General features: G+C 41.5%; 1 protein-coding gene and 1 long non-coding RNA gene across 2 annotated transcripts; one reads left to right on the plus strand and one right to left on the minus strand.

Annotated features, from left to right (window-relative positions):
• Window positions 1–4,345: 4,345 nt before the first annotated feature.
• LOC124699818 lies at window positions 4,346–4,972 on the minus strand. Its single transcript, XR_007001532.1, has 3 exons — window positions 4,929–4,972; window positions 4,575–4,830; window positions 4,346–4,442 (listed from the first exon to the last, which is right to left on the minus strand). It is a non-coding gene; the product is annotated as an uncharacterized LOC124699818 (long non-coding RNA).
• Window positions 4,973–12,258: 7,286 nt separating this feature from the next.
• On the plus strand, window positions 12,259–15,141 carry LOC124702541 (non-specific lipid transfer protein-like 1). The gene is made up of 3 exons (XM_047234687.1): window positions 12,259–12,706; window positions 12,862–12,894; window positions 14,785–15,141. The coding sequence occupies exons 1-3, from the start codon at window positions 12,358–12,360 to the stop codon at window positions 14,919–14,921; spliced, it is 519 nt and encodes a 172-aa protein (XP_047090643.1). The 5' UTR covers window positions 12,259–12,357; the 3' UTR covers window positions 14,922–15,141.
• The last annotated feature ends 242 nt before the right edge of the window (window positions 15,142–15,383 follow it).

Below are 15,383 nucleotides of genomic sequence, written 5' to 3' on the forward strand. Positions count from 1 at the left end.
AATGTTGTTATCTAATTTAAGGACCCATGTAACATGATCTAAAAAACTCATAGACATGAACCCGTTTGCTAGTGAATCGATGACCCCCGAGTGACACGACCGATATCAAAGAGGATCTAGCAATAATCGAGGAAACACAAGGAACCACCAAGCTTAAAGCTTTGATCTGATTTAACCACCTTGATAGACGCGCTGACCATGGCTTGGGTAACAGGCAAAAGGATCATTGGAGAAAGATGAAATCTACCTAGAGGAGTCTTTCTCTCTTTTGGGTTGCTTGGGTACTCAGATATAAATATTCACTTATCACATTTATTCCACTAGGCACATTCACTATCACCATGAACTAAATCCCCCCGCGCCTACCTTTTCATATGCAGAAACCTGTTTACTTATTAATTGATGTTTACTTTTATGCATTTTACTTTTCAACACTTCAAATTCCCTTATTTATATTCACCATTTTCCATTTCAATTATTGCAGTCAATTCACCTAAGACTTGTGACACCTTGGGCGCGACAGAAACACCGTATATAAACATCCTCCTACGCTACTCATTGGGACACGATATAAAAACCAGAAATAATACTTTCACGAAAATATGCACGAATGACCATGTGTTCTTGCAGGCCATCACATGCCATTCAGCTGCAAATAAGTTACCATTAGCAAACTGTGTGGTGTAATGTGTAATCTTTACTTTGGAATTAATGTAGCATTCAAAATTTTCAGTATTGGAAACATGGTTGTAAGCTTGTGCTTCTAATTTTAACTTCTTACTTCTTCCCGTAGAGTGTGCATCTTGGCATAACTTCAATTTTCCTTCAGCGATGAACTTGAACACCAAGCGCATTAGATGCAAGCTTCCAGCCAAAAGTTTTAATCTTTGACGGTACATTTGCTTTTCACATCATGTTCCACATCGATCTTTGTCCCTCTAGATTTTTACTGGTTGATGTTTGTCTTTCTCTCTATTGAAGTTGCATACCCAATCTATATGTAACTCATATTTGATTGACTCAATTATTAGTTAAAGTTTGTCTCGAAAAATAAATTGTCTTTGTATTTAAGAACAGAGGGAGTAGTAAAATGCACACAACCAAACTACGGCCCAAAAAGTGACACGAGGCCTACACAGCAAAACAACCTCTTGTCCGTGTGGCCGAAACTCGTCTCAGCTCCGTTTGTGCTCCTTTTCATGAGTCTTAACTCAAGACGACCTCTCATTTATTTTTTTCATCGGGTGCAACAAATATTTGAGTTAGAGATCGTGCATTCGAAGAGAGATGGACATTGCTTTGTATCTACTCCATATAGCTCCTGTGCAGTGGTGTGCAACATTGACCGTCTATGTATGTTTGACTTTAAACTGCACTCGTCAGCATAGTCAATGTGTATTCATTAGTAGTAGTACTATATGTAGACTTTTGGTGCATCATGACAAAGAATCATTACTATAGACTAGATGACCCGCTGCGCTATCGCGTAGGCATAATCAAGTCCGAATTTAAACCATAAGGATCAGCTTATTGTAGGATCGAAGCGAAGCTCTGCCCCTATCGCCACCTCTATGGTGAAGGGAGGGCCGCTGGGTTAGCTGGCCATCCAGGCTGAGCTCCATTAGAATCCAACGGCATGCGGAAATGTCCTCGACAACACCTTTGCCCTCCTTTGGCTACTCCCTCTACCCCTATTCGACAGTTCCTTCCGCCTCTCGTACGTCCTCCTCTTCCTCTTCTGACCCCTTAGACCCACCCAATATCCTTACTGTTAGGGGTGTGGACCGAACATATATAAAGCAAACTAAAGAACATTTATTTGATACAAGCGAAAGAAATATTAAATAGAATAGCAAACATTTATCAAGCAAAGTAACAAAACATATGTCGATTTTATACATATACATTCAACCATTTTTTTTACTCAGTGAATAGTCGTGGCAGCAAGTACGAACTAATTTATACATAAATAAAGTAGACCAGCAATATCATGGGTACAAAACATTACTTAAGGATACTACTACCATAGGTACATTATAGAACTCAAATGATGGTACTTATGTGTGTATTCTCTAAAAATGTTCTCAAATTTATAATGGAACATTGAAACCCTTCTGGAACGATTCTGCAGGAATTCGCTAATCATCCACTTCCAGATTAACACCTGTGTTGTAGCGTTCCATCACTGTGAATGGCCCAAACTCTTTCGCCTCTGGATCCATCACCGGTTAACAAAAGGTCGGAGCTACATACAATAATAGTTGAAGGAACAGATCTTTTTTGGTGAGTCCAAATAACACTTCTATACTCGACGTCCGCCGACGATCCCGGATGGTAACCATCCGTATCAAACATGCCGAAAGGGGTAAGCAAATCTTCAAGCAGGCAAACAAACAACTATATCCATCAACTTACGAGGATGGTTTGAGAAGGTGTCCCTTTAGCCCAGCATAAACTGACAGTAACATGTGTATCTGAACACAGAAGTCATGTTCTAACCACTATAATATGTAATTCTATAGACAAAGAAATATGAAATGCAAAACTAAGATATTTCATCTCAAATAGATGCTAAAACAATTCAAATGCAAATGCTAAAACAATATATGGAGAAACAAAGGGTGAACAGAACACCCAGTACCCGTGTTTCATCAAATGGCAGTGGGCATTAGAAATGTCGCTCCGCTATCGGGTCACTTTTCATCGAATAAAAAATCCGCTGAAATTTTGCACCAAGGTAAATAACTTTCAATGTAAAACTAACTCAAATAGTCACAAAACCCGTCGTAATAACATACTTTATTTTATAGGGATAAATCTTCTTCCGTAATTGTTTCACAAAAATAGAATGCAGAAAAAACTTGAATAGAACAGAACCATCTCTCTTTCTTTGGTTAGTTAGTAGTAACCTCACCCCGAATACCGAAGTAATACATCTAGAATGCACGAATAACGATGAGAAGGACCTGGAAAGATGCATAGCTCAATTTTGAATCATCGTGGGGAAAATAATTCGTTACGCATATTATATATATAAGAAGGTTCCCTTTTTTCTCTAGCCGAAATTGTGTCACTTATACACTAACCACAATTTATTCATCTCCTGAAAGTCTACATTTATTTAGTTCCCTAGATCTATCTCAAAGTCTCACATAACATGACACTACCTACTGCCACGGTCTGATGACACTATAACTGAAACCGTGTGAGCTCATACGACCATAATCTGAGAAGAGTGTGAACAATTGTCCATGAACACCTGATGAAAAATGATACTTGAACTAATAACTCCATTTCCTCATTCACAGCACAAGGCAAATATATAATAGCAAAAATAGTCCATTCCTCACTAGACTCTTTTGGCTGCATTAGAGTCGTATACAAGAACTACATTACATAATCTAGAAGGCTACACTATTATGAGTAAACAGAGGAACCAACTATGAAAAAATATGATCCATGGTTAACCAAGAACATACACATGGTTATCCAAGAAAACGAACCTCGGAGAAAATATGAAGGATGCACTTTAGTGCTCAAAGGCTGGAATATTTCTACTTGGTAACAACAATGAACAAAAGGTAACTCAAAAAAGCAGGAGTCCAAGAGAGGTGGACTCGATCAACACACTCAGTCAATCCATATATCATTTGTTGGCTGAACCATATAACTCAACATACTTCTTGTTGGCTGAAACATATAACTTTTGTCGAAACAGTTTAAAATATACCTTTAAACTAAGATATTTTTTTATGTCGAGGTTTTATCTGTCGACATTTCTCAATGGTAATTTTGATTGTCTGGCTTACATACATAGTGACAATGTGTGAAAATAGATCTTTGTTTCACAAGCCATCGAAAAATATGGCAGAAGAAAAGAGCGATGCCTTCAGATTATTTACCGTGTATTGCAATAACATAGATTGAAGAACTTCTCAAAGCAAATGTAATGGCAAACAACCAGGTCAAGTGCTTTTAAACAAAGGGGCACGTATTACTATGGTCACATAGGATATATTATATTCATAGATAATTAAGTATGATTCTGACACTTCCGAGATAGTCTGATAATTCTACCAATTCGTAAGCACTATCACTTAAATATCAAATTATGCTTACTGCAATGAATGAAACAAATATTATCTGTTAATTTTCGAAGTCATTTGAATTTTCCCAATAGAAACTCGTAGAATTATACTTGCATACAGCAAGACTAAACAGACATATCTGTTCACTTCCAAGTGACAAACTGAAATTTGAGGAGCACAGGAATATTAGAGGTGCACATTTTATTTTAATAAGAGAAAAAGTGATAAACATCGAAACAAAGTGATTGAAATGATACTCACAAATAACAGGCAAAGATAGCTCCGATAGATGCTCTGGATCATCACCGTCTTTCAAGGAACCTCCGCCGCGCCACCTCACCCTTGTCAATCAGCCTTTAAGGGGAAACAGAGAAAATAAGGAGCATCATAGATTCATAAGTAAAAGAATTTATCAAAGATATATAAACAACTCAACAGGCAGATAAGGATATATGTAATCTTTGTTGAATCATAATCGGCACAAACCTTCCTCATAAACGACGGCCACCCTGGCTGGCGCAAGTGGTAGTGAAGAAGCCACAAAGGCGAAAGTCAAGGCCGTCGCTATTGGCCGCGTCGCCACCGGAAGAGGAATCATGCACCCGTGTCGAGGGCATGGAAGAAAATGAGCGTCTTGTAGAACACGTGCGGTATCCTCGCCTGCCGCATCACGGCGTCGACATCCTCTCCTCAGAGTCGCAACAGTCTCCGTTCTCCCTGTCCCTCATCCACCCTTCGCTTCCTGCAACCATCGGCAACACACATACCCTAGATCAGTCAAGGGACACTGACCAATTCCAGATACAATACCACGGCCTAATTAGATCAGCATAGTAGTACCTTATTGTTGACCTGCAGCGATATCTGCGCGTACACTTCATACGCTGCAACAAATTGTTACCCAAAGAGAGATTTGTCCTGGATGTTGTAATATCCTGCATCTACATCCCGATGGCCTTCAAGGCCTCAAATACAGCCACATTCAGGCTCAACTTCACGAAATCTTAGGTACAAACAAACCAACGTAAACTCTGATGAAAATATTTACTTAAGCATACCCCTCCATTTAACTTCACTTGTGCAACATGAAATTTTTTATGTCACTAAATAATAGGCCGTTGTATAGGACATAGCAGTATCCTTTTGAATAGATTATGGATGCTTATCTGAGTGGATGTCAACAAAATAAAATGCTACAGAATTCCACTAAACAGATATTAGCACCATGAGGCAGTTCTAATGTACCTGAAGATGAACTATGGAATAGCGAAAAGAGATTTTATAGCTGCAAATTTAAGAAAGAATATGAGCTGCAGAGAAGTGTTCATCAGCTCCAACAATATATGGAGAAACAAAGGGAGAACAGAACACCCAGTACCTGTGTTTCATCAAATGGCAGCGGGCATTAGAAATGTCCCTCTGCTACTGGTCACTTCTCATCGAATAAAAAAACCAGCTGCGAAATTTTGCACCAAGGTAAATAACTTTCAATGTAAAACTAACTCAAATAGTCACGAACCCGTCGTAATAACATACTTTATTTTATAGGGATAAATCTTCTTCGGTAATTGTTTCACAAAAATAGAATGCAGCGCCCCGCGCAAAGGCAAAAGCAAGCCAAGTATTGTAACCATCATACTAAAGTTACCATAAGTTTACCTACTATATAGGATACCATAATTCTTTAGTAGAAAAATTCTACTTACCTCAAGCAACACCTAAAATATTTTCCCAAGACATGGATTACTACGTAGTGTGGAAAATACAGGAGAAGGTTAATGGTTTATCAAAAGCATTGAAGTTGTCCTGCAGATTTATGATGAACCTGAAGACTTCACAAGGCATGAACAATGCCCCCACACAATTCAGTTCCACTAAGCCAATGAGAGTAGAGAAATACCAAGATCAATAAAAAATGCTCGGAAGCTTATTTACCAACTGGGCTTTCAATCCAACAGGAAAAAAGTTTTTGTTATTAGCATGCCAAGTATATCAAATGCATTTAAATAAAATATGGACCAAGTTGATCCTTGTGTCAGCAGCCTCTCATATGTTCCCGCCACACAAATTTCATATGAATGATCATTAGTTTGCATATATAACTACAGACTAAAACCGAAGCTAGCAAATAACTTTGTGCCTCAAAGCGAATCTTTTGTGGCGCGGCCTACAAAGAGGAAAACAGAAACAACTGAGTAATTAGTACACTTTCGCAAGATGCCACAACATTAACACTCTTTCAAAAGAGCAGATGGGGGCATATTATTGCTCCAAATGCATCATTAATCATCTAAGGCAACTGCCACACCTTTATTTGGGACCGGTTTCACAATTGGTAAGTTGCAGATTTTTAGAATGGAGGAACACCGTTTATGTACTCCCCCAATGCTATAAAAAGGTCACTTGCAGCTTTGTTTATGCCAAATGCTACATGGTGTTTTTTTCCCTGAGAAGGTGGAGAGCACAAGGTGGCATGGGAAAATGGCTTCCGCTTTCTTTGAAGCGAAACAGAGACATGGTCGAGGTAAAAATACAGAGGGTGCTTGTAGGCCACCTAATCCCATGGCTGCATATGGCTGCCATGGATGTTGGATTAACAGTAGTATAACTTCATAAACATTTTTTTCTATGATTAGCGGAATTATCTACCATGCTCGTTTCTCAATATAAACATTTTTTCTAGGATTAGCGGAATTATCTACCATGGCTGCATATGGCTGCCATGGATGTTGGCTGCAATTGACTATTTCGATTTAGGTAGCTTTGTATACATCATGAATTCAGATTACAACACGGATTCAAGTTAAATGGAACAAGAATGTGTGCCTCATTCTTTTTCTAACTTTGCTCGCATCTCTCACATTTTCTGAACAAGAAATGGTACATCATCTCTTGGTTGCTTTGGCCTCTAATTTTCTAGCGTTAAGAACACAATCAGGCAAGTAATAGTTCTTCATGAATGCTCATGCTGAATCAGCCTAGAAAAATTAAAGCATTCAACACTGATTTTCCTCGAGAGAAAAAAATACATTTTGCAAGTAGACACAAAGAGGTGCTGCATGCAAGATTTGTTCCTTAGGGGAGGGATCAACATACATAAGGCAATTAGTTCATCACTAAATTATGGAGGCAAGAAATACGTCAAAAGACTGCAGTTTGGTATACTGATTAGAAGTGCAACACAAATGCAGGAGTGGGCTCGTGACAAACTAAATATCGCATGTGATGTAGAGAGAGAGCTTCCACAGAGTGACTTACCAACGCACAAGCAGAGGCCATGAGAAGGCGAAATCAAGACACCACCACCTTGGAATATAGAGCAAGCTGAGCATAAATATATCACAACAAAAGTTAATTTCCAAGAGAATGCAAAGGGAGCTACAAATTCGTAGACATAAACAAGTGGTTCGGACCCAAAATAGAATGGTCATCTAAGTAAATTGAATTAGTATCCGACGGTCTTACTTCATATGATAATCTCATTTGATCTACAACTCAGCTTTTCGGCGTGCCATCCAGATCCTAGATAGAGCGGTGTATATTCGGGTAAAGGAAGAACAGAACCCGCATCGCTTAGCAAGAGACAGAATAAACAGAGCAGATCGAGAGAGAAAATAGGATGGATTATAGATTATGCTCAAGCATATACAAAATTGACTCTTTGCGGTACCTATCAAGTATCTCAAAGCTCTCATCTGCTGCTTTTCCCCATATCTTCAGAAGCAGCAACTGCAGGTTGATGATACAAATCTGAGAAAAAAATAACTTAAAAGATTTGTTCTCCAACAATTTAGGCAAAACATAAGAGAGTAGCCACACATGCAATCTTTGTTTCACAATAAAAAACAGCAAACAAGTAACATAAAAGAAAAGAATGTTCAGTAATTAGTCTTCTGAATATTTAGGATCTCCAATATTCAGCTGAACGTAACTCAATAAGCATTGAACATCTCCACACTAATATAACCTTCCTTGCTGCAACCACAAACATAAATTGTGCGAAAAAATATTTGGCACAAATGATGCTGCAGCATTTAAAGAAAAGGGAACTGCCATTTGAGTAGAATCCATTAATTACATGCGCTGAATCTAATTCAGCTAGTGAAATGAAATAGAAGCCTTGACATCCACATATATATAATCTGGTGTTTTTCTTATATAAACCACTTTGACTACCACTATGTTCCATTCTTTATTGGCACACACGCACATGTATGATATGTGGTAAAGACACAACAACGAGAACACCAGATTCCCAAAATATCATCATGGTCACACGTTATGCCAAACTGAAATAGTATGAATTTCCTATTATTTAAATTTTCAAAAGCATACAATATTTTCAGTTGAGAGAGCTCAAAAGAGCAAGCCATGCTTTTGCCGCCTTTACTAATTTGTTTTATAATACTATAGCCAGTCAATTATACGCTCAAGACAGAACATCGCAAATATAATTGACAAAAACACAAGATATAAGGTGAGATCAAACCAGCAAGATTTTAGCAACAGAGATAAATAACAAATTTCTATAGCAACTGGTAAGTACCATAACAAGAAAAAGAAAGCGACATCACTGGTCTCTTCCGGGACGAGCTCATCAACGCCTACTGTCGCCCACCACCGTGGTCGTCCGTACCGGCTCCGTCTTCTCGCTGGAAAAAAGAAGAAACACAGATTATACAAAGAACTGGAAAATCATCTCCAATAATATTTTCTCACTAACGAACTTACCAATTATTAAAGCTCACTTTCATCTCTACAAAGGAACACATAGAGAACACGATCAGGAACTTCACCACAGGAGCCACCACGGAAAACATAATGTAAATTCAGTCACCTAATAGTTTCAGCAAGAAGTTGCATGAAATAGATATATGTCTCATGTGGTACAATTTGACGACCATTGATTAATTGGTTGTATTGTACATCCCTTCCATAAAATATAGTCTTCAAACTACCATTTGTCGAGTGCTAGCGAAGTTACATGTATTTCATCGGACAACACAAAATATAGTATTAGAACTTCTTCTGCAGCTTTCAGTAGAAAATGTATCTTAGAATAGAGCAAGTTGCAATCATCTTTTGTTGCGATAGCAGTATTTAGAATCAAAGGCATATAGGAACTATGGATCAGCTGTAGTCGATCAAAAGATGAACTATCATCGCTTGCATGACGGCAAAGCGAAGTATAAACCTGTAAATCGCTAGCACACTGACAATTTATCATTGCATGAGTGAAACAACCCTACTTTCTGAACATATCTGAAAACAACATAGAATTTATCATCGCTAGCATTGTGTTTAATCCAATGAGTCATCGGTAAACGAACTGAAATTTTATAATAGCGCTAAAATTAAAACCCACATATTCTCCCAGATTTGGAAAAGGTTGTCCATATCATTATATTGCCAATTAAAGAGCTTAAACCAAATGTATTATTATTTGACAATTTCATGAGACGAGGGGTAAACCAAATGTATAATTATTAGACAATTTCATGAGACGTGGAAAATCAACTCTCGGCCAAATGTAGCTAAGTAAATACAGATGGATATTGTCTACTTTGTTATCGACTTTACGGAGAGGTTTTGAGTGGGTACCACAATAAAGATCACCGGCTATTTAACTAACCCAATCCTCCGTAAAGACAACCCGCACACACCTCTACAAATAAACTGGGCAAGGATTAATCGAGATGAAAAAATGCATACAATTAGCAAATAGGAGTGGAGAAGCTGATCATACCTTCATGTTCACCAAATTGCCGGTCCGTTCGTCGTGTCGCCATCGTTCTGGAAGTGGACAACACAAAAGGCGAACAAGCAAGGGGTGAGCTGAAGCACAGAAGCCATAGTTTCCATGGTAGCAGATGGAGGAGCCGCATGGAGCTCTTCACCGCGAGGTCGTCACGCCGGCACCGATGCCCTCAGCGGCGACCAAATCGCCTCCTACTTCAAGGCTCCTACCGCATCTAGGCACACGTATCTCGCCACGCCTCGCCAAATTCGACTCTCACCTCCGGTGTGACTCGACCTTCTCCAAAAAAACAGGCTGCTGGCCGGTCCCGTGCCGTCGCTAGGCCGAATCAATCGCCTCTCTCGCTTTCTCTGCTCGAATCAAACAAAGTAGAGGTTAGACAGGAGAAAGCACAAGAGATGAAGCAAACCATGTAGAGGTTAGAGGAGGACGAGGAGCAAGCACGTGAGAGGGCTTACGACGGATTATGGGCGCGCCATCACGTACGAGCAAGAGGACGAACATAGGAGAGGCGGAGGGAGAGGGGAAATTTATCTCGCCTCCCGCACCGTTGGGCACCCTCTGTGCGGCCGGCCTCCTCCAGGACGCGCTCCTGCGGCGCCTCCTCACGCACGCCACCGTTGCCATCCCCTACGGCTCCGCCTGCTCGCCGTTCGGGCGAATTTGGGTGAAGAAGAGAGAAGGGGATTGGGGATTGGATGAGGAAGAGAGTAGGGGATTGGGGAGGAGAGGAGGCAGCGGATTGGGTGGGAAACGTTGGGTAGGTCGAGGGGAGGGGCGCGACGGCGATGGCTCGGGGCCGCCCTCCTCTGGCGGCAGCGATGCGGCGGCGACGCGGCGGCTGGTGGAGTCGAGGGGCGGGAGAGAGCAGGGGTGGGGCTGAGAATGGCGCAGATTTTTTTCTCAGCACGATGTCGATCTAGGGTTTTCACCCACCACCACGCGCACGCGAAAATGAGAGGAGAAAGGACACGTGAACGGGCGACAGTTGCTGCCTCTGCTCGCCGACCCCACACACGACTGGTCCAGACGTCATTGACCCGTTTAGACAAGCTGTGGGTGAGAAAGAAACAACCGCATCCGACGGCTGTAGGTAGAAGCGGAATTGCATTTTTACTGTGTGCGCGGGATTGAACGAACGAGATCCTTTTGCCCCTTTTGAAGCCTCCTGGAGCCGGGTAGTATTAGAACATTTATTGGAGAAATATTATGACATGATGCATGTAGTTCTTTTTTCCATATATAATATCAAGATTAGGTAAAGAGTTATGGAAAATAGGAAACACATCATGATAATGAACTATGTTTTGAATATCTAAAAATATGCAAAAAAGTAACCCTCCAAATGATAGTTAGTAGGATTAAATTTGTCTGCATATTCCATTCCAACGATGTCCTCTCGCACCGTCTCCTTCATCTCTCTACCACCGCACAACTTTGGCCACCGTCGGCGACCACCTTCTACTCCTATCGCCATTCCCCATGTATGGAGATGTAGAATATGGTTCCTTCCTAGCCCTCTCCATCAGAGTCGACAGGTTCATGCTCCTATGTCGCCGAGGAGGGGGATCCATGTTCCATCGTCGTAGTAGTTGCTGGCGTTGACTTCTTTCTCCATAGCAACACTTTTTTCTTCATCTGCGTCACTAGCAAGTTTTCCTCGTAGAGCGACAATAGCATTTGTGCCTTGCACTATGAAAAATTCGATCTAGTTCCTACATTCGTTCTTTTCTTATGGCCAACGCGTTCCAGATTTGAATTTTTGTTCATGGTGAAATCACCTATTTTACAATGCTTCTAATTTATAGTCTGAACCATGACAATACAGTTCGAACATAGATGGGAGGCTGACAGGTTGAGTCAGGTGAGGGACATTTTTGCGAAATGTGAATTGGTATAGGTGGTTTATGCAAAAAAAAACATCTTAAAAATGATGGTGCGGGATACGAGGAAAACACATATGTTTTTCTTGAAAAATAAAAAATGGCATGTTAAAGTTTCAGAAAAGTCCGACATTAAATTTACATGTATTAGAATGTTGTGTTCTACCAACGTGCAAATTATCATTCCAAAATATTTTATAATCAGGGCTGTACAAAATATGTCAGACTTTGTCATTTTTGTGCAGCATCAAATTTAACATGTTGCTAGAACAAAACATAGTCCACATATAGAGTTTCTTTATAGATATTTTGAAAGTTTAAAATACCTTTTTGAAATTTGTCTAGCCGTTTGTACATATAGAGAAGTTCAGATTTGCAGAATCTATCCATTTCCATAGGATACGCGTCCCCACTGCCCTGTTTCGGCGGATTAGCTTGCTCACCGCCGTAGCCCGTAGCCCGTAGCCGTCCGCCGCCCAACCACCATAAAAAACGACCCCCGACACCCCTCCTTGATTACATCCTACAAACCTCGCTCGGTCGTTCACATCCCAGTGTCTGCCCCAGCCCCACCACCACCACCTCACTCCACTCCTCTCACATCCAAGACCACCCCGCAGTAGCCGCCATGGCTCTCACCGGCGGAGCCACCTCCGCGGCGTGCATCCTCGTCCTCCTGGCGCTCGCCTCCGCAGCTGGCGCGGCCACCCCTGCCCCGGCGCCGGCGGTGGACTGCACGGCCGCGTTCGCGGGCCTCGCTGACTGCCTCGACTACGTTACGCCCGACACCAAGTCGACCCGACCCTCCAAGACCTGCTGCGGGGAGGTCAAGACCGCCGTCAACAGCCCCTCCACCGTCGACTGCCTCTGCACCGCCATGGCGGCCAAGACATCGCCACTACCGATCAACATGACCCGGGTGCTCGCCCTCCCCACCGCCTGCGGCGAATCCCCAACCGTCTTCAGCAAGTGCAAGGGTGAGCACGCAGCCCTTTCCTCTCCTCTTCTTGCACTAGATTTGGCTCAAATCTTTACTGATGTGAGGAAATAAAAATCGTCTTCTCGATCTGTAGTGCTGTTTTACTAGTAGTATGGAAGATCTTAATTCGTAGATTTCTTCGTTTGCTTGCAGTTGTGCCGGGCGGTGCAGGTACCCCCACTAAAGGTAATGCTCTTCTCTACTTCTGCACATCATCCACTTTGTATTGCATTCTTCGATGCGTGCCCGTTTCTTATCTTTCTTGTTCTGTTTCGTACTATGGTGTGCGTGTCTGTTTCAGTACTAGCCTAGTAGGACATACGTTTAGTAACATTACTACGATGAACTCACGCATCTACCCAAGCTTTTTATGCTTTGTTGGAGAGCATGAACAAACAAAGTCTTGTTCAGTTACTACATGTCAACTTTAGCTAGAAAAAAATCTTTTATCAGTTATTACATCACATATCATAAAACTCCAAACGAAAACGAGGTCGTCTTTGTACTTTCTACACTAACATGAAAATTTAAATAAATTAGAAAATACATTCTTCTTTTACGAGAGTACTCAATTACTCATCACTCTCCCCTTTGGTTCACAAGAATGGCATAAAAATGGGGCCGCCGTAAATGTTCTTCGTCCGTGAACAGAGCAGTATTATATTCCCAGCATTTGCGCTGCCTTGTAGCTTTGCGAGCCATTGCATGTGCACTGTGAGCAGCCAAAAGATAGAGATTTTTTCGATAAAGGCCAAAAGATACAGATAGGAGCATTTGTACTAAAGGTACTTTTTTATCAGGAAAAACTGCTAAAAGAAACTTTGACTAGCCAGAGCCAGTCACATGCTATCATGACAAAACCCATTGAGTACATCGTTCCCGTTGCCTTCCATGGTAGGGAGGATAATCCCCTGCCTTGTTCATAGGCTAGGAGTTAATCTGGATTTTTCTTCTGCCAGCAAGAGATGCTATTTTGATGTGATGCACTTGGCATCGTGCAAAAGATGCACACCTACTACTTAATTCCTAGAGATCTGTAACATGCTGTTAGTGGTCACGGGGAGGCACAGGCAAACCAAGTCACGGGACTCTTTCTGGAGACTAGAGACAACCCAGGAAAAATCAAAATAATACACCGGAACGTTTCCGGGGGCGAATCCACTTTGAATTTGATAAATGTATTGCTTGTGAAGTATGTGTTCGGGTATGTCCGATAGATCTACCCCTTGTGGATTGGAGATTTAAAAAGGATATTAAAAGGAAACAGTTGCTTAATTATAGTATTGATTTCGGAGTTTGTATATTTTGTGGCAATTGTGTTGAGTACTGTCCCTCCGTCTATTAATAAATGTCTAAGGTTTGTTTAAATTTGAATGTATCTAGACACTAAATAGCATCTAAATACGTCTAGATTTATACAAATCCCAGACGTCTATTTATAGACAGAGGTAGTAATAAAGAAAAATCTAGTTGGCAGCCAAGATTTTGATGGGTTACGTTCTGAAGAACAGCGTCCATGGCCAAGCATTCATCCCATTTCCTTGCAACTAGGGCTGTTGAAAAACGGTTTGGCCTTGAATTATTCGCACTTGCTTCGCTGTCTTCGTTGAATGAAAATGGACTGCTATACCGTTTCCACGGTTTTGACTGTTTACACCGGCCTTTTCTCTGAACACCACTAGTAGTCTCTTGGCTAGATCTGTGAGACCAAAATTGTGATGTAGATGCTGCCACTAGTCCCACTTGTAGCGGGGCAATGCTCCATCTGGCTAATCAGTCCAATCTAGACATTTCTGGATAGTTGCCTATGTGGTGTTTGCTTTCGTAGTTTCATTGAATTGAAGAGTGGGGAGCCGACACCTTGTGGTTTCCAGCTATTCTGATAGCTGGAGCAATAATAATTAATAACAGGTACTCGTAGCATAAGTTTGTGGTCGGAGGCGTGACTTGCCACTGTTCAAACTGCAATGCAAAAGATATTTACATCCTACCAGTTTTGTATTCCCATGTCTGAACTGTGAATTCGTTTCATCAGCTTTGGAATGCTTGGTTCTGATAATCCTTTCATCATTGCAGCACCGGCACCAGCCAGCGGTGGTGCAATTGCTTCGCCACCAAGGACCAATGCGGCTGCGAGGCCTGCTGTCTCCGCTACCATTCTCGTGGTCGCGGCAACCGTCGCGGCTCCTCTGTTCGCCTTCTATTACCTCTGAGGACCGGCTTCTCAGCCTCGCTTCATGTTATATCAGACACCTTGTTACTCTTTGACATGAGTTGTTGCGCAATCTGAATTTACCCTGTTCTGTTCGTCGGGATGGGTTATGAGTTACTGTGACCATCATATGCAGTGGCCTGAATATTCAGTAGTTGCCAGTTATGACAGTCTGGTGAATTGCTATTATTTTCGAATGTGGGAGTGATGATCTTTGACGAGTCTCGGTAGGGAGCAGCTTCTTTGCTTGCTCGTAGTCAAGCCTCTATTCTACTAGTTTATAATTGTCCAGTCAAACATCCACCATGGTAGGCGCTTAGATTTTCTTTTTTCAAAAAAGAAAGCAATGTTGAATACTTGTCTCCAAAGGCACGGGATGAGCAGGAGGCCAACGACTCTGGTGTGGTCGCCGATATGGTTGACGCCCCCCCTGTGGCGTCGGAGGAAGTGCTGGAGGACTCGG

This window comes from Lolium rigidum, chromosome 3 (genome assembly GCF_022539505.1).
Source record: "Lolium rigidum isolate FL_2022 chromosome 3, APGP_CSIRO_Lrig_0.1, whole genome shotgun sequence".
NCBI lineage: Eukaryota > Viridiplantae > Streptophyta > Magnoliopsida > Poales > Poaceae > Lolium > Lolium rigidum.

Bases quoted from the DNA above. Each gene is read 5' to 3' on its own strand.
- LOC124702541 (XM_047234687.1), top strand. From the start codon at position 12,358: ATGGCTCTCACCGGCGGAGCCACCTCCGCGGCGTGCATCCTCGTCCTC. The intron at 12,707-12,861 runs GTGAGCACGCAG...GTTTGCTTGCAG, and splicing joins CGTCTTCAGCAAGTGCAAGG to TTGTGCCGGGCGGTGCAGGT. The intron at 12,895-14,784 runs GTAATGCTCTTC...TCATCATTGCAG, and splicing joins TGCAGGTACCCCCACTAAAG to CACCGGCACCAGCCAGCGGT.